Source organism: Panthera onca, chromosome B4 (genome assembly GCF_046562875.1).
Source record: "Panthera onca isolate mPanOnc1 chromosome B4, mPanOnc1 haplotype 2, whole genome shotgun sequence".
In the NCBI taxonomy this organism is placed as follows: Eukaryota; Metazoa; Chordata; class Mammalia; order Carnivora; family Felidae; genus Panthera; species Panthera onca.
The window spans coordinates 10,221,261-10,247,303 of record NC_138345.1 but is presented as its reverse complement, the minus strand read 5'-3'; the positions used below and the strand labels follow the sequence as shown (position 1 = coordinate 10,247,303).

The window sequence follows — 26,043 nt, the reverse complement described above, 5'->3', positions numbered from 1 at the left end:
TCGAGGCACAGTATTTAAAAGGTTGGGCTTTGCAGTCAGACTGGAGTTTACACCTGGTTTTGCCACTCGGTAAAGAGTTTCTGCCTGTATCTTATAGGTAATTCTCGCTCTGCCAATCATCATCGCCACTGATCTTGGGCAAGTGTCTCAACTTCTCTGAGCCTGTTTCCTTATCTGTGAACCCTTAGTATGAAATAAGGAAACGCACGTGAAGGGCTTAGTTAAGAGGGCACGGGACCTGCTGAGAAAAATGATCTATAGTTACTTTGTAACTCTTACAAATCTAAACACAAGACTGTCTTCGTTTTTCTTGGGGCCATTCTGATGGATTTTCCCTAGATCTCATTGTCATTTGAAGGCCTCTCATCTAGATTGACTTAGGCACCATTATGTAATTTTTATTAAACACAGAGTATGAAATAGGAATGCGGACCCAGGAAAGGAAGGAGGAGAAGGGAACTGGGGAGGGAGGGCGGGAGGCACGGACCTCACGATCCCGTCCCCTCTGTAGGCGTGCAGGAGCGGAAGGAACCCGAGACAGAGTGGGGCCAAGGTCCTGAGCTCCTCTGTGGCTCTTTACACAAAGCCCGTTCACCCCCGTGCGTGGTCCGTAGAGTTCACTCCAAGTGCAAGAACGCTACCACCATTTCCAATTAAAATAAATTCCTCCAACCACTTTCAAAGGTCCTCTGGCTTCGTATTTCAGCATACCCCAAGGAACCTCGGAGCCACAGTGTCGACGGAATCACTGGCCGTGCAAATGCTCTCATTATAATGGGTCCCGTTCTCTCTGAACTTTTAACTCGCCCAGTGGACTTCCATCACTTGCAAGCCACAGCCCTGGGTTTTATCTAATTTAAAGGAGAGGGGAATGGTACTTGGCTCTGGCCCTTAAATGACGGGCAATTATCATCAGGCAGGCTGGCCCACGTGCAGCTGACGCCTGCCAGGGTCTTCACAAGAGGGATGAGGGAGTGCTATCAGGGGACAAGAGGCTACATAATGCAGAGCTGCTCCGTTTATTCTAAAAGGCAAGGCGCTCTTACTCCCTGAACGTAGACCCTGACGTGTGGGGTCTACTCGGGTCTCCACTCCATTAACATATTCAATTTGTGAAGGAGAGACTAGGAAGAGAGCGGGATGTTCGGGGGTCAGGAAGTAGACCAGTCTTTTTGGAAAAGCCTGGAACACGTCCCTCAAAAAGCAGGCAGAAGTGAACGGTGCAAAGCCCCGGTCTGGGCTAGGAGTGTGGGCTCTCCCCTACAGGTGATGCCTGGGGAAGACGGGCCGAGTCCCTGAGCGGCATGTGAAGCTCCCAATGTGTGCCAGGCTCTGGGCGGAGAGCTGGGGAACAAGGCCAAGTGAAGAAGCTCTGACACTTCGGGGGCTCACTGTGTATGGGGGGGGCCTGACCTGTAAACAGCCCCTCGAGCACGTCAAGTGCCATGGCAGACACGAGGACAGGGTGCGGCAGGACCTGGGCGGAGCAGGCACCTCCTTCTGCCCGGGCAGCAAGGCAAAGGCTTCTTAGCAAAGGGGACAAGTGGTTCGAGTCCTAAAGGCCAAGCTGGACTTGCTGGCAGGACAGGGAGAAATGGTATCCGAACGACAGAGTGTCCTGGGCCAGGCCCAGTGGTGAGAAGGAGCACACCTGTCCCTGACAAGGAGGCCAGCGCACGTGGGGGGGGGGGGGGTGGGGAGGACACCAGGGGAGCTGCGGACGCAGTGGGCGCCTGGGTCTCAGATGATCCTGCACGCTAAGGAACAGAAGTTGTGTCTAACAGTCAAGTCAGGCACAGAAGATTCGAGTAGCAAGGGCCACAAGGTCAAATCTGAATTCTAGAAAAGTCCTTTCTGGCTACAATGTGGTGGATGGATTATACAAGAGGGATATGGAGGGAGACAGCTAAGAGGCTACTGCAAGCGCCCGTGTGAAAGTGCCGAAGGCCTAAACCTCAGAGGCAACTGGCTGGTTGTGGGGGTGAGGGGGAGAGACCACCATTGTGGGACCAGGGCCCCAGTAGAAGAAACACGAGAAAGCAATTTGCGGGGAGACTGATGAGCCCAGGTCTGGATACGCCCCACTCAACGTGACTGGGGCTGGAGAGCAGTTGCGGGAGTGGTTTTCAGGCTGCAGCGACAGCTCTGGGGGGCGCCCCCCGCAGCGGGAGCCACAGGCATGCATGGAACTGTCCAGGAGGGGATGTAAGTGGAAAGAGCCAAGAGCCCAGGAGAGCACCACAGAGAATAGCAAGAAAGAGGAATCTAAGAGGGACAGGGCAGAGGGCGGTCAGAGGCAGGGCCTCATGGGAGAGCTTGAAGAACAAGGCACTTCTAGCCGCGACGATGAAAACGCCCCAGGATCCTTCTGGATTCGACAATAAGATATTCTGGAAACTTCTCCAAAGCAGTTTTTGTGGGGCAGTGGGGCCAGAATGCCACACTGTGGGTGGCGGGGGCGTGACAGGGGGGACAGCGGCAGGAGACAGGAGAAATGCACGTGGCTTTCTCAAGATGAGCCACCAGGGTGGGTGGGAATATAAAAAGCTCCGTGGAGTCAGGGCCAGAGGTGGGGAGGTGGAGTCCGTCTTCCCCAGACAGCAAAGACGTGCAGGCGAAAGTGCAGAGAAGATTCAGAGGAGAGTCACAGGTCAAGGCAAGGAGAGGGGGATGTGTGCCGACACCACGTACGGACACAAACGCGAACGAATAGCCTTCTGCCCGCAGCGAGCTTACGATCCATCACGGTGTTTGGTACGGACACGTATGAAGAAGAATAAACGGTGGTCAACCTGAGAACAGGAGCCCAGACGGAGCGCTGCAGGCGGTGAGACCGACCTCTGAAGTGCGGGAGTTCTGGAAGCTTTCATTCTGCAAGAAAGCCTTCTACTCCAAGGCGGTAAGAGGCCCAGGGAGCATTCAGTCCAATGCTCTCCATTTATAGGTCTGAAGGGAATAAGGACTTCACTAAGGACACACACAATTTTTGCGATCAAACAACCTAAGCTCTCTCTTCTTAATCCAGGAGCCGATTCCCCCAGATCACGCTGCTTCTCCACAAAATGCCCAACCTGGGGCCTGGACTTACGAGCCTACGATGAAGGACTACAGGCCCTGCCCACCGAAGCCGCTGTAATAACCTGTCAAGTCTGCGCCCCCCCCCCCCCCAGGCCACATCATGTAGCTTTATGACAGGCATTACTCTAAGACTTGACTCTTGCTTTCCTGCCGCTGCTGAATTAGCTCCGTTTCTGACCTGACACTATCCAGAAGGTTCTGGGATGTAACAGTGGCGGTCAGAACACAGCTACTGCCACTGCAGACCTGAACTCGGTTCTGGTCTTTCCAGGGCCCAGAGAGGCAAAAAGTCAACTTCACGTAGTTGGATGGTCAGAGCACGGCAAATTCTGAGCGGGTGGTCGCCCTCCTTCGTGTGTATTCTGGACTGCTCAGATCATGTGTGCACAGCACTGTGACCTTCAGGGAGAGAGGTGTTCCATCAGTCCTGTGTTAAGAATGGCTCATCATCACGAACAGTTCGTTTGAGTTACAAATTTCTGATCAGATATGGGACGTAAATGTCAAGGAAGACAAACAAAAAAAAGGTTTGTAGTTGTTGTTTTCATAATGTTGTTTTACTGCCTCAAAATCTCATGATTCTTAAGAACTTGGGGAGGTTTGTTGAGTGGAATGGGGAAATTACTGGAAAGGAGAAGGCATTCCAGTGTTGAGTTTCAAGGTGTAATAAAGGGATTCCTTTCCTGTAATAGGAAATGCTTTCAAAGATTTGACCCAGTATGACCAGGACCGTATGCATTCATTCACCTATGTCTGTGTTTTCCAGATGCCCTATTAGTTACACGCTAGGAACACACAATGCAAGAGTCTGGTCCCAGTGGAGCTTGTAATAGGACAGTTGCGAGGGACACGCCGGTGCCATGTGCCGTGCTGAGACACGCAGCATGAGGACCGAGAGGTGGCCAGTACAGACGAAGGGAGGGCAAGCCGGAGAAGGCGTCTCAGCTGGAGCGGTGTTTGAGTTCAATCCTGAAGGAATCCTAACGCTAACCAGGGCCTGAGGGAAGGACATTTCAGAGTAGAGGACACGTTCCAAGGCACAGAGTAAGGAAGAGGCCATGTGCTACTGAAGAATGATGTGACGACCTTCTCACCGAGACAGGAAGCAAGAGAAGTCACTGACGATCATTCACCAAATACGGAATACCTAAAGCACAAGACTGATAGTGAGGGACATGCTCATAGACTGGAGAATTTCAAGATGAAAACAACGCAAATCTAGTCAAGCTTGAATTAAAACTGGGAGCCGGATGGGTGGCCAGCAACAACCACATCCTGACCGCCTCCACGAAAACTAGAGATGAACTCCAGGGTGTCCGAACTGCTGCTTTTAGCTCTAGACTCTGGGGAAGCTGGCTGGACCGCCCCCAGAGCTGGATGGGTGGATGGGGCGGGGAGCCCGTGCTGTGTCTGTACCTGGAGGTCCCAGGTGACAGCAGCAGACCAGAGGAAGGGCCGGGGAACCTGGCAGTCCCTCTTCCAGTTTCCTAACACCTCACCTGTCGCAAGGCCATCTCAGAGTTAAGGCTGAGGCTAGTTCCCTAGGGGAGGGTGATCTTCAAGAATTTTTGCAAGGAGTCTTCATTTGCACTAATGAAGTTGAATCCGCATCTCCCTAAGCATCCAGGGTCAGGTGTGTCTGAAAAAGTCTTGAGTTGGTCTGTACTGTCATGATATGTCTACACTGTTGGAGGAGTCCACGAATGTCATAAACACCAGCCTGTGACATCCACAGGGCGGTTTTCCCCAGGCATGAGGGAAACAGGAGTAGTGAGTCTATTATTGGTGTTCAAGCCAGCTGTCCTTGGAGCAAACCTAACGACAGGGCTCCCTGTTGGCAGAGCGCTTGTCCCGGGGAAATGCCAAGATCAATCGTTTTGGAAATGGATCCTGTTCACGGCAGTGAATGTGACTTAACATATTTCATCAAGTTTGCATTTCTATGAAGAAAGACTTCCAAATCTATTTCCTTGAAGACTTCTTTGCACATGAATTTTTCATTTTATTGTAGAACAACATTTTGCCTCAAGTGACACATCAAGGTGCGGGTCAACTTCTCGGTCTCTATCTAGCCCTGTTTGTTTAAAAACAAATGAATTCCAACAAAAGGGGAAATTTTAAGAGCTCCTTCCCTCCTGGCAGGGGTGGGGGAGAGGATTGGTTAATTTCGGTTCCACCTGCGGATTTAGCGTTCCATCCCACTTACGGAAGGTGGAGACTCCCAGAGAAGAAGACAGTTAACTGCGGTTCAGGGGCCATTTCTTGGGGACCTGATCAGGCTTCCAGGGAGTTGGAGCCTCTTGAGGTTCAGGACTGAATCTCATGCCCCATCTGAGCAATGGCGTCAACAGCAACCCAGAGCCGGCTCCCCTCTGACTCAGGGACAGCTGCTATCCCACACCTGCAACTCTCCTGGGAAGCTGTGGGTCGGCGTTGGGGCACGCCAGCCTTGCGATCTAAAGCCTCCCCCTTTATCCCACATCCTAACGAGGGAGCAGCACGTGGCCCTCCCTCCTCTCATCCCCCCACATACACAAAGGGCCCCAGAACTGGGTTTCCCAACCCCCGGTCTTCGGAATTGCAGATCTCTTGACAGGGCCCGACGATCCTCACTCCTGAATGTGCTGACCTTCAAATCGTCACAGGAGTGCCCAGATGTGGCTCATGAAAATGATAATGAGGACACAACGTTGGAGCAAAGCCATTACGCCAAGTCCGCAGAGGGTGGGGGGGGGGGGGGGTCCCTGCACGTACAGGGTCCTGCCGTGTCACAGTGGCAGAGATGGGCTGGGCCAGAGCGCACTAGCATTCGTGGGCCGCAATCTCTAGAGCTCCCATTATATCCGAAGTCTGGCGTGATTTCTCCAAACCTCTCTGCCCTGGTCCTGTGATGAGTCACAGGGAGCTTCTGAGTTGCAGCAGCCAATGCTTAACACAGGCCGAGTCTGGAAGCTGGAGGGTCTGGGGGAGAGAGACACTGGGTTCCCGCACAGAGTCAGAACTCGTGTAGAAACTTGTCTAACCCCAGCCATCACCGATTGATGAGTTAACCACCTTTAACACGAGATTCAATAAAACATGCCATTTTTAACCTGAAGTGGGCTTTACAGAGTCACTCTCCTGTATCTCATTATTAAGCCTGTCCTGACCCCTGAGGGAACAGCCGTGATAGTACATATTATAAGCTCACTGCCCATAAAATATTTAAAGGAAGAAAAGGGGAGGGGGGAGACGTGACTTCACACAAAAGCCACGCACCAAATGAGAAAACGACAGGATCCCGGCCCTTCAAGACAAAGTAGAGCTCTCGCGCTCTGTGGCATTGCCGATACAGCTCAAGTGGAGTACCTCCCCTCTCACTGTATAGGAGGCTGTGAAATACCTACAGCACCTGTACTTTCTGCATTTGTCTCGAAAAGCCTTTATAAATGGCAAAAATAAGTTTCAGAAGATTTGCCGCCTCTTGGAGGCATGCCGTGGCCCCAGATGTTAGACTGTGTGTATGGTTAAGGGTCTTCTGTGACAGTTAGGCGCCCCGAAGCCGTGAAGGCTGGCCCGCCTCCCCAGGCAGCAGCTCACTGTGCCTTTTCGGTCACGGTTCCGCTCGGCGTGAGGGGGGTGGGGAGAAACAAAGGTAGCTTTAGGAATGTGGACTTATCCCCACTGAGTAAGAACTTTAGTAACAGTATGACAGACACCTCTGCAAGAAATCGATGACACAAATCGTGTTGCATCAGCCACAACCAGCCCGTAGCTACACCTGCTAAGTGGAGAATTCAGGCAATTTTGGGGAACTGTTTTTGTGAGAAACAGAGGAAATCTTTTCTTCTCAATATTCCTGTGCCAAATGTTGTTGTATAGGCTCCATACATATCTTAACTGTCCCAGTAACCCTGAGACAGGTCCATACGGGGAGCCAGCGGGGAGAGGGGAGCGAGAGAGGGAGGCGTAAGTAACCTGGGCCAAGCCAGACAGCAAGTCAGTAGTGGAGGAGGGATTCAGACTCAGGACTGTCTCACGGGAGCCTAAGTCCCCGACTACTCCTTCCCCTAGCATGTAACCGGACACCTGTTCTGCAAGTAAATTTCGGGTTTCTAAGAACCAATAAAATCACCAGAATTTCCCTTGTCCTTACTAAACACAAAGGTTGTCTAAATTTCTTCCCACTTAGAATCGTGTGCGAATGTGTGCAGTATGTGTGTGTGTGTGTGTGTGTGCACGCGCGCGTGCGCATAGATGTCTGGGACTATGTATATTTCACACGTCCATAAAAACATTTTAAGTGAGCTTCAGAACAAGAGTTACTGTCTGTTTTCACCACGAAAAAGGGCAGGAAAGACAACCCCAAAGGCTGTAATGGAGAGGGAAAAAAACCGTAGCCTTGTGGCCATGGCGGGGAAGGGCTACCGTGGCCAATGTGCCATTTGACTGTGGAGGGGCTGTGCATCCTAATCCAGGGGTTCGGGGCTCATTCTTCCACGACCCCCTCGTCAGCCCCTCCTCAACAAGATACACACGACAGAATCAGACTCAGAGGTGTGTTCCATGGGCCAAGCTATCTGAAACGTTCCCCACTTCCATCGATGATAAATGGACTGATGAGGAACAAGATTAGCTATCAGTTATCCTCAGGAAAATAATTTTGAATCCCTGACATTAATTGAGCCTACACTTTGCGTTTTCCTTCCCAACGGATGGGGCAAGAAAGTACACTAGAATCCATAAAATCAGTCTGTGTGGACCACTTGGTTTTTTGTTTAATGTTTACTTATTCTTGAGGGAGAGAGCGTGTGCACAAGTGGGGGAGGTACAGAGAGGGGGGGTGGACAGAATCTGAAGCAGGCTCTGAGCTGTCAGCCGGGCTCCTACCCACGAACCATGAGATCATGGCCTGAGCTGAAGTCGGACCCTTAATCGACTGGGCCATCCAGGCGCCCCAGCAGTGTGGACCACTCGTTGTTGGAAAAGCCATCATTCACACCAGAAGAGCCTGGCATTTGACTTTCTGTTAACTGACTGGATTGTACGATGCCTGTGTATTTGAATAAGCTTTGGAAATCCTGGAGAAAACAGAGTGCGTAACTGCCCTCTGAAGATGGAACTTCTTGGTGGGAAGAGAGTGCGTGGGCTTCGTCTACACTCGGGGAGTCCCAGGGCTACTCCAAATTGTTGTTGTGCATTCCCACCAGTTAGGTTAACACAAGCAGGTGCGTAGAAAACTTTCAACCAATATTTGCTAACCACAGTTTTTATAAAAGTGATCTCAGCCAAGGAAAAACGTGGTTTTGAACATGGTAACAGTAAGGAAACCGAAGTTACCTTTTCTCTTCCCATGGCAAATCACAACCAGGGGAGAGAATTCAGAGTGGAAACAACTATTTCTTCCTGACAGTCACTGACTGATACGCGTGAAATGCTTACAGCACTGAGTGCTTACGCGCTGAAAGAAGTCATCACTACCATTACGATTTTACAAAAGCTTAAGGGTTTCCCTCGAGGGGTGGGGGGGAAGGTCCCATTCAAAAGCCAAGATAACATACTGGAAGGGAACAGCTTCTCTCGCTCACCTGGGAGGTATGCAGCTAGGTTCATTCAACTCTCAGCTTTTTTTACAAGCCAGTGATGGAGAAAAACCTAGAGAACCCGAATTATAGATCTGCGTTTGGCCCGTTGAGTTGTAGGGAAGCTCGTTTAGCTACAATGGCTTACACTTCTCCTACAATCGTGTGCTATACCAGAGGGGGAAAAACAAGCAATATAGCCATTTAGTCCTGGAAAAAAAAAATTTTTTTTTTTTTAAATAAAATCAATAAAACAAAATATGGCGGGAAAATTAGATTACCCTGGGTGGAATTCTAGGAGGGAATGTGGAGTCTGTTATGGTGATTAAGTCATCATTTCTGACAGATTACTCTAATTGGCTGTCAAGTAACATTCCGCAACCCCATCTGTAACTTGGCGTCCTAGTTACTCAGCCAGTGTTACCTTCTGGACATACATAACACATACAAACAAGAGGAGGTACAGCCCGGCACTTATTATACTCATTAGCTGTGATTAGGTTCTGTGTTTTCAGATTAAGTAATAACGCAAGCTTCCGTTGTGCTTTATTTATTCTTAAAATTACAAGAAAAATGCATGGGCTCAAAGTAGGAGGCAGGGGATGTGAATGAAAAAGAATCGTGACACCAACGCGGGAGTGTAACGCTCTCCGGAGCACGGCTATTCACGAAGAATGTTCACCTTTTCATAGTTTGATTTTTCTCGGAGCTCTTACACTACGTTACCTGGAGAGGTTAACCTAGGTCTCTTTGTAACCCCTCCAGTCCTTCAACTTTGGTACCTCATCAGCTGTTATTTCTGTACAAGGCACTGCTATTGTGTTTCGCAACGTTCTCGTGAACAGAAAGCCCTTTCTTTGATAACGTTTCAGTCCTCACGTCTCGGTCACTGCATCTTTGGAATATAATGAGCAATTCATCCGATCAGTTGAGCTCCCAAATAAATTTGGTGAAAAGTACAGCAAAATGAGTGACAACTGTAAGGCTGCAGGCACACCTTACTTTTGTCTCGATTCTTGAGATCCATATGCTTTAATGACGAGAAAACTGGAGGGCATAAAAAGTTTCGGAAACAAAGGCAAACGGGAAGACTCAATGGAACAAAAGGCTTGTAGGATTACAGCGCTGTTGAGGCGATACTTGGGACAGCCCCGAGAACCGCAGAAGACCGCACGAGGACTTTGTGTGACAGCTGGGAGTACAATCACCGCTGATTAATGAGCCAAAATTAGCAGAAAGGTAATAATTTGCCCTTATTACTAAATGGGAAATGTACAGATATCCTTTCTAATCATGATTTCCTTCTGATTGTGGAATTGTCTTCCAAAACCAGTGATGGATGCTCCGAGAGTCATTCTTCCAGATGTTACCCAGATGCTAAATTAGACATGCTGCCTAACTGAGCCATGCAAAATACACACTGAAATAATAACGCCTGGCCAGGCCAGCCATTAAGGGGTGGTTTAACGACCTGGGTAGTTCATTTATATTTCCAATACTATGACTCCACATGCCACAAACTCAGCATAATCTCGTATTTTAAGACAAATGAGTCTGCTTTAAAAATAAATTGTCCTTTTGACATTAGCCTCTGCCTGTAACGGCCATCTTTGGGCTCGGCTCTGTCAAAGCCTTGGGATAAAGGAGAACCCAGCCTGCCAGGCTCACGGGGGCTCCTTCCCCAACACCAGCTGTTTTGAGGTCATTCGCCACTCCCCACGTGTCATCACCCCGTGAACAGGGACGAGCTGGGCCCTGTGCGCTGGGGAGTGGATCGCTGTGCCTCCCTTGTTCACCTTCACTCTGTGTGGGGATGCCTGCTGCTTGACCTGGTCCTTGTGCACCTGTTCACTCTGTGCAAACCCAGCCCCCGGTCCTGGCCAAGCCAGGAGCGCACCTGCCGCCCGGGGCTCGACCCAGTTGCTGGCAATCCCTGGTACTGCTTCCCAGAACCCTCTCACTCAGCTGCTTTCAGCCACACCCCTGCCGCATCCCCGCCGGAAACACCCTTTGGACAGTGCAACCTGCCAGCCTGCACTTGAATATCCAACCCCGGCTGGAAACCTGCACGCTGGAAGAGATAGCTGGCGGGTCTGTTTTCCCAGCCCCTCACCGGACTGACGCTCTGGCTTGGGCCTAAATTTGCTGATTTTTCTTCCCCTTCAATTCCCAGTTTAGAATTTCCGCTCAATTTTTCTTCTCTGCACTACCCCTTGCTGTTTCCACTGGTGCTACCTTGTTAGCTCCTGATTCCTGGTCCCTCAGATTCCGGAAGTGGCCCCCTCTCTACTTCTGGTCCTTGCCTTCCAAGCATCTCATACACCGCTGCCTTTTTAATCTGCCTGAAACTCTGCTCTAGTAATTTCTGTCCCTTGCCCCAAAACTTTCCATGATCTGCCAAATTAAATTCCAGCTCTTTGGCCTTTCACGCAACTCCAAGCTTTGACCCCGAATTACCTTTCCAGGCTTCTTTCTCCTGATTGCTCAACACTTGTCTTCAACTCTACTCAAACTGGACAACTCCCTCTTACTGGGACCTCATCCATATGCTTCTCCACAAAAAGGCACAACGACCTTTCTCACATATAAACACAGTACTTCCTTCACTAATATAACCGCTGTATATGTTTACATAGGAACACCTATATGCTATTAGGCTGAATCATGTGAAATTCCCATTTTGTAGATTGTGAATAGCTGAAGGGTGACGATTTCATAGGATACAACCTCGTACACTGCACAGCAACAGAACTGCATTATTTTCTTTTTGGGTGACGTGTGAAAAGCTCCCCGAGTTCAAGTCATGTAGGTTTTTCTCCTTTGTAAGGTTTGGAGAGCTTTCCAGCAATTCGTCTGCAATATTTACCAGGGTATGAGCTCAATTACACGTGAACTTGATGACACAAAGCAAAACCACCCCCTACACCAGGCGCAGAATCGATGGGTGTTCCACGTGCAGTGCTGGACTCCCTTCACCCACTCTCTGCGGCTTCAACGCTGCTGAGATTAGTGATGCTTTATCCAGTAATCTCGGGTTTCCTTTCAACTTCAAGGCAGACTAAAGCCCCCACAAGGATACCCCTCTATCAAGCAAATCTTTAAAACCTCTGGTTCAAAACTAACTTGGAAAACTTAAGCCAACCGTATCTTCCCTTGAACCTTCTGACAGGGTACCGACGTCTCATCAAATCCATGGAAAAGCCCCGCTGAATTTCGTATTCTACTGATCCTTCCCTAGCTTAGCGCCAGAGTCCTGACTTGTTTGAGTTGCTTTGCCAGCCACGTTTATTAATTAGTGTCTAACATTTTCATCTCTGCAAGTTGCAACCTCTCATAAAAAATGCATGGTTTGATTGGCTTAGCAATGACAACTTCATTTACAACAGACAAATAAATACCATACCTCGCACAGTGATCTTTCTCCATTTATTTATTTAGCTACCTCCATGGCCTTTGGGATTTATACTAAGCGAATGAGAGCAGATAACTAGTGTAATTTTCCTCTCTTAATCATATTTAGGCAAAAATGATTAAGTACCTTTTGTTTTAAACAAATGAAGCTGGTTTCTAAAAAATTATTCCCTATACTAAAAATAGTCGGCAAGTTTGAAAAAAATATGCCTTAAGGGCTATTTCATATTAGCCATGTTTAAAATGCAAATCCATTAAACATCTGAGCAAGACATCTGATATTGTTTTTAGCAACTCTATTATTCATCTCCTTTTCCACAACAGTACTAAACTTTGGTTGATATTTTGCCAAATGAAGAACTCCCCTCCAGTGCCGCTATTTCTTTGAGTTCGAGTTTAATTTTACTGTCTCATTTTGATTTCTACCTTCTACTCTCATGTGTGAGATCGTTTACCAACTTTGGAAATTACTTGTTGGCAGAGCTCAGGGAAATTATGACGGTTCAATTGTTCTATAAATACCCTTACCCTGAAGCTCAGTCTTCTAGAGATCGGATTCAGGTTTAGGCCTTCATATACACAGCACTGTCACCAAAATTCAAATGGCAGAGATAAACTCAGATAGGGGATACATTAAGAATACGGGAGACGTTTAGGGTGCCTGGGTGGCTCAGTCGGTTAAGCGTCCGACTCTTGATGTTGGCTCAAATCAGGATCTCACGGTTCGTGAGTTCGAGCCCCTTGGACTCTGCTGACAGTGTGGAGCCTGCCTGGGATATTCTCTCTCTCTCCCCCTCGCTCTTTGCCCCTCCCCTACTCATGCTCTCTCTCTCTCAAAAAATAAATTAAAAAAATGAATATGGGAGACATCTTAAATTAAGGCAATAAGGTAACAACTCTTTATTGACAATGTTTGATCGGCAGTGGCTCATCTATTTTGATGGTTTCTTCTACGAAAGAGGTCTTGGGAAATTTGGCCAGCTTTACTTGTTCTGTAGTGGAAAGAATATCACACTTACAATCACAAGGTCTGGGTTTGAGACTTGGCTTTGCCAACTCCCAGTACTTAACGGTCAAGCCACTTGACCTCTTTAGGCCTTGGTAAGGTCTTAGTTTCTTAACTGACGCAGGTGTTACTAGAGTAGAAAAATGCTTTGTGATCACCCATGCTTGTGTCTCACCTTGTGCTTGTAGTTTGTGGAGGAGGCGTCTAACCTGACTAAAAGGACTGCAATGGAAAATCAAAGTACTGAGGACGCTCTCCCATCTCCCTCTTGCACCCCCCGCCCTCGGCTTGTAAACAACTCTTGAGATATTTTATAGTCAGAGAGTGTCGATGAATAAAAGCTTTTCCTGAGAGCTCATTTATTCAACACACATTTGTTGGGCAGCATCTACGGTATGAGGCTGGGCTCTGAGAACCTTCTCTCTCTCTGAGGCATTTGGAGCTTAATCCAGGAGAGACTAAGAGGTAAATAACCGGGGGGAGTAAAATTCAGCATGACAGGATGAAATCACCACCCCACTACGGTGGATTCACATGAAGGAATATTCGATTCTACCTTCACAGAAGTGAAACAACACCTGTGTGTGATCCTACGTCTGGACTATAGTGTGTGAGCAAGAGTGTCATAGACGCTGGAGAGAAAGTCAGGGACACAGCGTGGAGGTCGAATCTCACCCTTAGGACCCAGCAGGTGTCCATTTTTTTCTGCCACAAGACACAACACAAGCATATTCACACACTCCCACAGTGCGCTGGGGGTGATGTGCAAGTCCAGGGTCCTAATTCCACTCCATCCTCTCCGACTCAAGGGAGCACCTGGGAGATGAGTGAGATCGCAGTTATGACAGGGATAACTTCAAAAATCTCCTAACCCCTTCCGTGCTTTTCCTAGCTGTGGGGACAACCATAGTCCCAAATGATAAAGAGGGCAGAATTCCAGAGATGCTAAGGGAGAACGCAGGATTTCCTCGCTGATCACAAATGGGGTACTGAGATGAGGCAGTAGGGGAGAAGGGAAGGCTGAGGATGACTCCTGGCTTTTGGTCTCGGGTGGTGCACCCGTCCACGTGGACAGGTAACCACACTTGAAGAGGGCCTGGGTACCGGTCAGAAGAGGACTTTAGTATTGCAACTGCCTGGGGACCAACTGCATGCAACTTTGCAGTAACAGCTATCGGACATCTAGGTTTGGGGCCTGGCAGAGAAGTCTGACTTTCAAGATCAAGGTTTGGGAGGCAGCATGACAGAAATCGTGCAGTGAGAACGAAGGGGTAAAAACAGAACCCGGGGGTGGGGGGCACATTCGTGGTTAAGGCCTAGTTCTCTGCCCGCCATCCTTATGAGAAACAGCACATTCCTTTTTATTGGGAGAAAAGTCGACTGTCACTGTGCTGTGTAAGGAAGGCGCCTGGAAGGCTTATGGACTGAGATGTCTTTAAAGGTTCTCTTTTGCACTTGGCTCTGCTTTAATCCAGTGTCTTCAGCCTTTCAAGCTTTAGGCCAGACCCAACCTTCCCTTTCATAAATCAACACCATGCCTAGCCAGCTGGTGTATTTATTCTTTTTCATTATTTGGAATTTTGTTAAAGTCTAAGCTAAAGTTTTGTTTTCCCATTAAGGCCTTTGAAAGTTACCATGGGAAATATTTATTGTCCGCATTGCCATAAAACTGAAGGGCATATCATGTTTAGAGAAGAGAGTCAAGATAAAATGCCTATGAACACACCCAAGGAATCCCAACTACGACATCTGTCCAACCAAATGCTGCCAAAGAGACTGAAGGTCATGGTCCATACGAGGCTATTTTGGGAACCAGGCACTGTATACAGATGCCTTTGAGAGACCTGCCTCCCAAGAGGCCCCTGCCTTGCAAGTAAAGTGCTCTTCCATTTTCCTTTTCCCACCCACGAACCTGAGTGGCTACCTTCCATGAGGCGAATTACATGGAAAAAGAACACGGGTGTGCCCTTAAAAACCAGCACAACACCCTTCTTCTTAGCCAACATCACCAACGCGCCTTCAGGAGGCGTTACCAAAGATGGCCGCGCAGACCGAAACATCCTCGCCGTGGCTCACTCCCTCCTTTTCAAGCGGTAAGGAGATTTCATGGTTAGTCAACTGGGTTGAGAGCCTAGAGCTCATTTCCACTAACGAGCTGATGTGCTGACCACGGTCACGGCAGCCTGCAATCACTGACTCGTGATTCTTCCCAAGACCAAGGGTGAGGGGCTTGGCACATGTGACTCAGAGGCACAGTGAGGGAAAAGCACGGTTTGTGCCTCTCCAAAAATGCATAATTAGGAAGGAGAAGCTCCTTTGCAGCCCCAATCTATTAATTCAGCTCTAATCAGTGAAATACAGAAGTGGGGAGGGCGACTTGAAGTCCAAGGACAGCACCTGACATACAGCCCTGCCCTCACGTGTATTTCAGGATCTCCCCCATCAAGAGGTGGAGGCTGGGCTGGGGATTATACCGTGAGCTGACAGAAGCCTGCGAGAGAGGTGTGGCCTGACTTTGAGGTGACGTAAGCAAAGAGCAAGGCTGAGGATGTTTTAGTCCTGGGGGCCGCATGCACTCTGCCGCGGGCTCGTCCTCACGAGTCAGCCAGTCGGTTCTGCTGAGTGAAATAAACACGGGTGTCTGCCTGTAAGTTCCAGGGAAGGCCTGGTAATTTTACTCTTGCCTTCTATGTGCCTTTCCTGGTCCCCTATTCCATGCAGATCTAACCCACCATCAGCAGGTATTACACCCCGAATGTGTCCTCCTCCTGGGACGGGGCACTGATCTCTTGTCCTGCCCCTTTGGCCTCCTTTCCCAGCTGGCTCCTCTGTTCACCTTCTGCTTCCTACTCAGTTAACCAGCCGCAGCTCATGCTTTGATGCTGGTCTGACAGACAACGGTGTGACTCAGGCAAACGGTGGCCATGTAGGTTTTAGTGTTTTTGTGGCAACAAATGACTGTGCTTAGAGACTGCTGCCTGGGGTGCCTGTTGTATTTCAAGTGATCGTGAACCACCCAACACGTGAAACACGTCTCCCGATCCACGAGAAGTAGGGATGGAATGCCAGAACCCACTCCAGAGGAATCTCACAACTATTTAGGACAGGTGACATTCTTCTTAGCCCTCCCAAATTAACACACATATTATATGTGTTTATAAAGTACCTCTTCTCAGGAGGCAGGGCATTCTACCCTCACATGCCTGTGGCAGTGAAATCTTCTTTGTCAGCCAGAGTCTCTCAAGCGGTGGCTATGGAGAGGGACAGGATAAGAAGTGCTTTGCTTCCCTAGGAAGGAAGCGCAGGTCCATGGAGGATGAACCAGCAGGGACTCCACACGCCCACCGTTTCTGCAAGGTGGGACCCGGCTGCCGAGTATTACAGATGAACTCTGTGTGGCAGAAAATTGCTCCTCTCTAGAATTAGCTTATTCTGGCCAGAAAAAAACTGTGCTAAAAATAGCACTAACTCCATTCATCCTCTTACAGCCCGGGACATATTAATTCTACGTAAGTCTCACTCATGTGAGATTTTCTGGCAGGTCTTTGAGAGCTGATGGGACGGAAAACACACAGTTGCCCACACAAAGATACTGGCGAACAAAAGACCTCCTCATATGCCGTTCGCAGATTTACCTCCTTCCCGACCTGTCCCAGATGCTCAGGTCACCCAGATCCCTTTTAGAATGTCTGCAAGGAAATCTGGGAGGGTGGCAGCATCTGCAGTGACAGAGGAGCTCCGCCCTCTCGAGCACCGAGGAAACCTATCGATTCCGCTGCGGGACGCAGGTGTGCACACACAGTCAGTGTGGTCTTTAAAGAGAACTGTGATCGATTCCCAGGATGGCGGTACTGGTGAGGACTGTTCCCACCAGCACACAGGCATCACACTGTGCTGTGCACACACAGTCCCCGGGATCTGGTGCAAATCCAGGTACAGGGAGAGGCCCGAGAGTCAGCACGACGAACACAGTCCTGACGGTTCCGGGGCTGCTAGCCACGGACCAGGCTCTGAACAGCAAGGCTACCTGTACTTGCGGGAGGGTCATCAGCAGCTGCGAGGGCTCCCGCACAGCCAGATGAGCAGGAGGAAACAGGTTAATCGCCACCACCTTACTCTTGGGGCTGATGGCGGTCATTCTCCAATAGTGGTTCTCGAACCTGAACACTGGGATCACCTGGAAAGCTTTAAAAATACCCTGAGAGATTCTTCTTTAATCTGCCCGAGGCATGGCCTGGACATGTGTCATTTCAAAAGCTCCCCAGTCGGGGCTACTAATCACAGAACTAGCTCTAGATGCAAATGGACTCAAACTTAGGACCACTTTGGTTTTTTCTTCATCCCTTCTGTAAAAATTTGTCTAGTTCATGTGTCATTTCAGGTAAATGGCCAGGAAGAATATTATGACTATGAGAGTCTTTTCTCAGAGGGTAGAAATGAGAAAAGGAATCACCACGCTCAGTGGCCTCACATCATACAGTGTAATGTCACCGACAGATGGGTCGTAGGGGCCCTGAACCGCTGCTTCTTTAAGTGACGTGTTTGGAATAATCTCGTACAGAAATCGCGGGGGCCTGAGACGCTGACAAGACCAAGAGGCTGGGAGTCGGCAGATAAATGTTGCTGTTCCATCCCGACCTCGCCACCGAACTGTTCTGGGCTTTTGCTTCTTCATCTGTCATCTGAAGGGCAGCAGGACCGTCTCCAAAAAAACCTTTTAGCTTCCACAGTCCATGACCTCTGATGAAATAGGGTCTATTTTCCTCGGCATGCCCTGTCTTCCTCTGCTGACCCAGAGAACCACATTCAACTAGACAGAAATCTACTGAGATTAGCCCCAGGATTTCCTAGGTCTGGGACTCTGATCTTCCTTACTGATGATATTTAGTTTTGGTTAATGACCTCCAGGGGTTTTACATTTGGGCAATGCTGACTCAGGCACAGGCTGGGCAACACAGCGATTAGGATTCTCTAATAAATGCCTCAGAGGCACGTAATGACTTTTTGTAGGAGTTGTGATTATAGTTAATGCCTTCCATGAGCTGCCGAAGAAATGTTAAGATACAACTCATCCAAATCTAGGCTGAAGCACCTCTTCCTATTTAAATGATGGCTTATAAATATTAGTAAACCATCAGACACTCATAACGGAGTAGGATTACAGGTGAAGTTAAGCTGAATTTGAGGGCAGTTGTCTTTCACATCTCCTTGTATCTGGATGGAAGAGGCCAATTATTAGCCGTAAGCGACACTCAGTGATTTGTTAGAGAATTTTTCCTCTAATAGCCAAAAGTATGCCCTTAAATTTGGAATGACAGACTTCTCACTGAAAAGGCAACCAGAGTGGGAAAACAAATTATGACTCTCTGTTTTATTATTTATCTAGCCTTTTATTATTTTCAGGAGCTCAGGCGTATATAAAAACCCTTGGCATGGTGCCCAAGACGCAGTAAGTGCTCGGTACACGTTAACTATTACAATTAGTTTTATTAATCAAACATCTATTGCTATTCCGTTAAAGGTATCTAAATTCCAAAAGTCACTGAAAAATACCAGTCACGTAGAGAGAACATTTACAAAACCAAAACTTGGCGGAAAGATACTTCTGGAGTTCTAGAACTACTGTTCTGAATTTACACCCGCCTGCAGTAATATGGGCAATGACAGCAATTAGCTTTCTATTTCCTGGTCTACATGACTTGCTGACAGCCGGTCTGCTTACACTGGACCTCACGTACCACTCAGCACAAAGCATCTGGCACAGTTTCCCGGTTTGCATTTAAATATATGCTTTTCTAGAGAAATTAAAAACCGTGTATGTGTGGGCAAGCTCACAAAGCGTGGAATTTGACAGACTGAAATATACCCTAGTGGTCTGCGGTCACCCAAGTTCAGTCTTCAGGGTGGAGGTGAGTTTCCAGGGAACCTGTTCTTCACTTTGACTTGGGCCTTCTGGCCCCTGAGGGAGGACTTGGTGGCCCAGAGATCACAGAACTCTCGGTCTAACCCCACGTGCTGTCACACGGCATCCCGGCTCTTGCTCCCAAGACCAGGCCAGTGGGGGATGGGGGGGGGGGGGATGTACCACCAAGTCTCCACGACATGTCCACATATCTACATTCACATCAACACAGCAATGACAGCACGACGACCGGACAGAATCAACCACATGGTTTACCCTAAATGTCTTAGTCAACACTGAGCCTTTGGTCCTAACTCACCTCCTGACCAAGGGAGAGGACAGAGCAGGTGGGTGGCTGGGGACGGAGAGAGAAGGGCACCCGAGCTCCCAGGACACGAGGAAAAACGCTGCGCTGACCCAGTGTCCTTGCCCCTGACTTTGCCAAGGCAGAGAGCACGTGGCTGAGAGCGCGGCCGTGGGGCTGCTGAGGGGGCCGTGTAGACCCCATGTGCGGCGCTCACTGGTTTCCTGGTGCCCTCGTCTGTGGTGCGGGGTCTGGCCCCCCCGTTTCCAGAAGCAGAGATAAGGGGGTAGGGCTCAGCTGTTCTTGAAAGGCGTCAGGGCTCCTGGGGCAGCAAGGCGAGATGATGGAGGGCGGAGAACTCCTATTTATCTCCCAGTCCTCGTGCCCAGCCACAGCCTGCTGGCTGTCCTGCCGCTTCCTGCTTGGTGTGCTGAGTAACAGGGTTCGTGCCTGATCTTCCAGGATGAGCCGGGCCCCGCTCTGCCCTTCCCCTACGGAAGGACACAGAGCCAAGAGATGGGGGGCGGGGAGGCCAGCTGGACAGAGCGGGGCATTAGGATGCAGATTGGGGACTGGGACCGAAAGCCTGGGGATGCAGATAAAGCAAGGCGCCCTAATAACATGAATGTTAATGAGATGGTGTTGGTAAAGCTGCACTCCTCTGAAGAAAGGTGTTGCATTTATAATCATTTTTGCAAAGCAGTTCCTCTTACAGGAGTGACTGCCTTTGATCTGTAGCTCCTTCCTGGAGAGCCTGGGGCCAGGAGCCTCCAGCCCAAGACAGGAGCAAATGCCTGGCCACACCCGCCCAGCGACGTCAGTGGTCTCCGCTGGGCAAGAGGGCAGGGCTCCGCATCTCTGGCAAAGCTGCACAGCACAGTTCCCCGGGCCCCATGTGGCATCAGGACCGGCTCTGGGCGCCAGCTGCCTTCTGGGGAGGCCTGCTTAGCGAAGCACCAGGACCCGGGCGCCCTGCCTCTCGGGTGAGCGCATCGTGAGACGCCGCTAGTTGTAGGAGTAAAAGAGCTGAGGATTTAGACTGATTTCAGGACAGCTCCAAAGGGAGCAAACGTGGGCATCCCGAGCTTAACCATGCGGCGGTGGGAGTGCCGAGAGAGAACACCTGCTCCTGGGGGTCTCCAACGGTGGGGCCCTTGGCGTCCGAGGTCAGACTCACAGTCACCAGCTGTCTGACCCCAGACAGGTCACTCTTGAGTTTTAGTTTCCTCACCAGCCAACAGGGCCATATGACACAGACCTTGTGGAGGTGCTGTGACAATGCAAAGAAATATAGTCACAGAGCCCTCACGTGGTGCCTGATACGTGGGCCATCAATAGACAGTCACTTTTGCAGTGATTTGCATTGTAGTGCTGTGCTGGCGACCCAGGTCCCACTCCCTACCCCCTAAGACGTGGTGAACATCATGCCTGATCCAGGGGCAGGCGGCCATGCTACTGGGGAGTTTTAGCAACGGTGGCTTCTAATTCTAGTGCTGTCACTGTTGGCTAGGGGAGGTCAGAGGAGTTAATTTAATCTCCCGGTGCCCCAGTGTCCTCCGTATAACAAGGTGAACACTGTCAATACAGCACCTGACATATTTCTAGAAGGGACGACAAAGAATACCATAAAGCCATCTACAAACACAGGCGATTCACTCATCCATGTGAACTGGGGACAGGAATCAAACAGATGCAAGAAATCCACCAAAAATCCCGAAACCTCATTAGGTTAGACACCCTTACTTATCAAACCAAGGCTGTAAGCAAGGAATTAGATGGACTTGTTAAGCCTTCATCGCCTCTCCCTCCTTCTTTGTTCCTTGGGAAAAAAAATTACGAGTGCTCAGCTCCCTGTTGGTTCTCAGCCAGAGGGGAGTGGGAAGCAGATGTCCAGAGAACCTCAAAGTGGGAAGCCAAGCCCCGAACGGGCCAGATGAGTCTATGTAAGGTACAGATGGCTCTTGGACAATGCGAGGGTTGGCGTGCTAACCCCCTGTGTGGTCAAAAATCTGTATATAACTTTGGACTCCCCCAAAACTTAACTACTAATAGCCTACTGCTGACCAGAAGCCTCACCCATAGCATCAACAGACAGTCCATTAACATATATTTTGTATGTTCTCTGCATTATATGTTATGTTCTTACAATCCAGTAAGCTGGAGGGAAAAAAGGGCCAGTGAGAAAATCATAAGGAAGAGAAACTACATGTTACAGTTTTGCTTTTCTAAAAGATAAATCCACCTGTAAGGGGACCCACGCAGTTCAAATCTGTGTTGTTCAAGGGTCAAGTGTAACTCTACTAACAGATACCTGAAGCGAGTCAAGTCCTAGCTGTCTGCCTGGCTACCTACTTGGATAAACAGGCAGAGAGATAGATGTACAGAGAGATGTTTCTCCTTAAACAGGACATTACCGTAGACAACGCACGGGAGGAAGACTGGTCCTACGAGACTGCAAAGGACTCTGAGAACCACTGAGTCCAACCATTTCGTTTTTGCGGATGAAGACAGGAAGGGCTTTCAAGAGTTCTTAATGACAGGTGGGGAAGGGGGTGACAGGACAAATCTGTGTTTTGACTACTGGTGGGAAGAAATGACAGTCAGGAACAATAAAAAACGTGAAAGAGAACATCTGTCGTGGTGTCCCTTTTCTGCAATCTCCCACAGGCACTGTTTATTGTTTATCTTTTCATCTTGGAGACTTTGGGTAGGGAGAGCCGTAACGATATGGTCCTGAGGTACTGCTTTATTACCAAAACAACTTTAATAGCTTATGTCACAATACTAATGAGACTTCCTGAGCACCTGTGTTCGGTCACAGTCTATGGCTCAAATGAGCCAAGGATACATGAAACTTCTTTCCCTCCTTGCCTCCCAGTGGCCGTGGCCAGCCTGCTTCCCTTGCGCTCACCAACCTAGATGTGGCCCAGGCTGGGTTTCCAAGACTCCCTCTGATCCTCGTGTCCCTTCCCCCAGCTCAGCCATTCTCCGCGTCTTGGTGGGTGGGTAAGGACCTTGGGGCTCCTGGGAGAGCTCTCTCCATACCCACCCTCGTCCCATACTTTTTCATGGCCTGGAGCCTGAGACTGAAGAACTGGACAGCCCACCTCTACTGGACACAGTCCCCTAGCTGTGCCCACCCCACATGTGACAGATTCACGGTCTGTCTGGCACAACAGTAATATTTTCAGGTGATGAATTCTCATGGGGACTGCATACTCTGCGGGCAAAATCTGGACTACTTTCCAACTTAAAAAAAAACACAAAAACATTTCTCCTGGTGTTGTAAGCTCGAGCCCAATGTTGGGTGTAGAGATTACTTAAAAATAAAATCTTTGAAAAAAGTTTTCCCCTTTCATTTGATTGTCACAAGTCCTTTCCTATGCAATTCCATCCAGAACTTTAATCCAATTCATGGATTTTCCCTACAATCTTCTTTTGAAAGCTTATCAACCTCTAATAGAACTGAGATCTAATAAGTGAACTTAATATTCCCAATGTAGTCCTGGGATATCAGAGAGAAATGAGTACCTCTGAAATCCGACTCTTGTTTCTTTCTGCCACTGTGCTATCCTACTGTGGCCTCATACGTTACCAATGAGACCACAGTGCTGCTCAATGACATGGGGCAATTGTGCACCCCTGGCTGGGCCCCTGGGCTACGTAGGTTGCACGTATGCTTTCCTGAGCCCTCACAACAGTCCTGGTAACGAGGTAATGCAGTTGAGCCTCTGCACGGCATTCCACGGAAACCTCATTATCAAAAACTGGTGTAACTGCTCCCTGTTTTAACCCCATGCTACCTGGGCTGCTCAGCTCAGTCACTTTCAACATTTCACCACTAAGGACCCCTCATTAATTTTCTCCCACAGATTTCCTTGTATCAAGCGGGCCCTATTTTAAAAGTCACTGAGCATCTGACTCTCGATCTTGGCTCATGTCGTGATCTCACGGTTTGTGGGTTCAAGCCCCACCTTGGGCTCTGTGCTGATGACAATGGCACAGAGCCTACTAGGGATTCTGTCTCTCCTTCTCTCTGCCCCTCCCCAACTTGCGCACGTGTTCTCTCTCTCTCTCTCTCTCTCTCTCTCTCAAAATAAATAAAACTAACTAGCTTTTTATTACAGTTAAAATCAAAGCCATAGGTCAATAACTGCCAATCAAAGCTACTGACCTGACTGGCTGCCAGCCTAAAGCAAAAGAAGCCTTGCTCAGGTGGCATGTAAAATGTTACGGTGGGTGAAACATTACTTCCAGTGGCCTTTTGTGAAATATTAAAATATGCTTTCCCAGACCCCTTGTGATTGGCCTCCAGACTGGGAACCACTGGGCCTGGAGTTTCTTTCATCCTCTGGCTTTCTTTCTTTCTTTTTCATTTTGAGAGAGACAGGCAGAGAGTGAGCAGGGGAGGAACACAGAGAGGGAGACGGAATCCCAAACAGGCTCCACACTGCCAGCACACAGCCCGACGTAGGGTTTGAACTCATGAACCATGAGATCATGACCGAAATTAAGAGTCGGATGCTTCACCGACTGAGCCAGCCAGGCGCCCCTCATCCTCCAACTTTCTGTCTCAGGCCCAAAGCAATGAGCAGCCCAGCACCCCTGCCATGCCTGCCTGAATCCCATGTGGGCCTGATTCTGCAGCTTGAGCGCTTCTCCTCCACACTGGCTTAGCTCCAGTTGGTGGCTACAGCCCTGGGGAGCTGCCCTCTAGGCACAACATGGCGCTCTCCATCATAGTCCCTTACAAAGTCATCTTAAAAAAAAAAAAGTTCTGGGGCATCTGGGTGACTCAGTCGGTTAAGCATCTGACTCCTGATCTCAGCTCAGGTCTTGATCTCAGGGTCGTGAGTTCAAGCTCCGTGTTGGGCTTTGCTCTGGGCATGAAGCCTGCTTAAAAAAAAAGAAAAAGGTCCTCACTTTTTGTTTAGCTTTCATTTCGGCAGGACGTAGTGTTCTCAGGGGAATAGTTGCTTTGGGAAAGTCCTGGAAGGCCAAACGTTTCAGCCCAGGCCCAGTCCCGCAAATGCAAATCTGAAGAATGCGCACCAAATGTCCCGATTTACACACTCCACAGCACACACATTTTATATGTTGGGTTGCGACCCCAGAAGAGTTCACACCTACAGAATCTGTCAAGTAGAAACAATGTCTTCTAAGCACATTTCTTCAGGGGCTCAGAAAGCTTTACATACATTATCTCATTCGGCGCCTACTCTTCTGTTAAGAAGGTGGAAGGCAGGGATTATCACCATTAAATGGTGGTTCTCAAGTACCCTCGCACATGCACTATGAATTAGCCATGATCCCGATTCAAAGCAAAAACCAACAAACAGACAAACATGAGAATTACACAGTTCATGAAGCCCAATATAAGAAAGGTGACTGCAAAGTAGTTAAGAATATGTTGGCAGGCCAAAAAAAAAGGGGGGGGGGGATTTTAAGCTATATCTTCCTGGTTTTATTTGGCTGAATTAATACTCACATATGGATGTGTGTGAATATATGCCCATCTTAAGTATATAGAGACATACATACGGGTCTGTGTAGAGGATACAAATTCTATCACACACACACACACACACACACACACACACACACACACACACAGGAGTGCACAACACAGCAAATCTACATTCACCCTCTATTTTGGAGTATTTGGAAGACGTGTGGGCAAAGGTGCCATTTTTGGGAACAAAAGTGGACTCCTTGGGAAACACTTTATGAAAGTAGCTCATCTGGGCATGAAATATCCAAGAGCTAGTTATGAAACCTTAACCAAGTACAGGCATGGTGGCTGGCTTTGTTTTTGGGTGATTCAGTTATAAACAGCACGGTTGCTACTGTATTCCCTGGTACCCAGAACGGTTCCTGGCAAACAATAAAAATTCAGTAAATACTGGGGCACCTGGGTGGCTCAGTCGGTTAAGTGTCCGACTTCAGCTCAGGTCATGATCTTGCGGTTCATGAATCTGAGCCCCGCATCAGGCTCTGTGCTGACGGCTCGGAGCCTGGAGCCTGCTTCGGATTCTGTGTGTCCCTCTCTCTCTGCCCCTCCTCACTCATACTCTGTCTTTCTCTCTCTCAAAAATAAATAAAAACATTTAAAATTAAAAAAATTTCAGTAGATATTTGATGAATGAGTGTATGAATGCTCTGTTCTACCTGATAACATGCTTTTGAAGACTTAACTCTGCTTATGTAGACATTTTGGCGGTGTCTTCCTGTTCTAAATAAATGGCATCTGAGACAAAACTTTATCTAGCCTGGTCTAGTTAGGCTTGGATTCAAATGAGATGGTTTGGTGGGGGGCGCGATTTCCATGATATGATGAGATGGGGTTGGAGGGATTTTACGACAGAAATAATGACGATGATGGTAATGATAAAATAATCATCATGGCTCTGAGCACAAAGGCATTAAATACATATTAATAATTAGAAGAGGTGGTTCAAAGAAAATGAGTACCTCAAAAATGCATTACAATGGGCAAATTGAATTTGGTCCCAGTGAGAGCCAAGCTGTTCTGCTGGAAGAATATTAAACCCCAGCATTCTGCTCTTAAAGGACACAGGGGGACAATTCTATGGAGAATTGTGTGGAAGGCCGCCTGGCAGGAAGGAGAGTGCCTGCCCGCGTAGGTAAATGATCCCTTCCAGGGAAGCCAAGAAGGGGCTCATTCACTTCATGTGGGTGAACACACCCGTCCCAAGAGGCAGTTTTATTCACAGCTCCTTCCTACTGGATCAGCTTCATTTGTTTTTATACCTCCAATCTA

General features: G+C 48.7%; 1 protein-coding gene across 15 annotated transcripts in view; it reads right to left on the bottom strand.

The window, feature by feature from the left end:
- The window catches only part of CELF2 (CUGBP Elav-like family member 2), an 844,193-nt gene that overhangs the window by 86,082 nt on the left and 732,068 nt on the right, over positions 1 to 26,043 (bottom strand). The window contains exon 1 of one of the 15 annotated variants that reach the window (XM_078450449.2): positions 4,578 to 5,780. The exons of the other annotated variants lie outside the window; for them this stretch is intronic. Within the exon in view, the coding sequence (XP_078306575.1) occupies positions 4,578 to 4,592 (15 nt within the window). The 5' untranslated portion in view covers positions 4,593 to 5,780. Of the gene's footprint in view, positions 1 to 4,577; positions 5,781 to 26,043 lie in introns of those variants that run through there. 15 annotated transcript variants of the gene reach the window in all.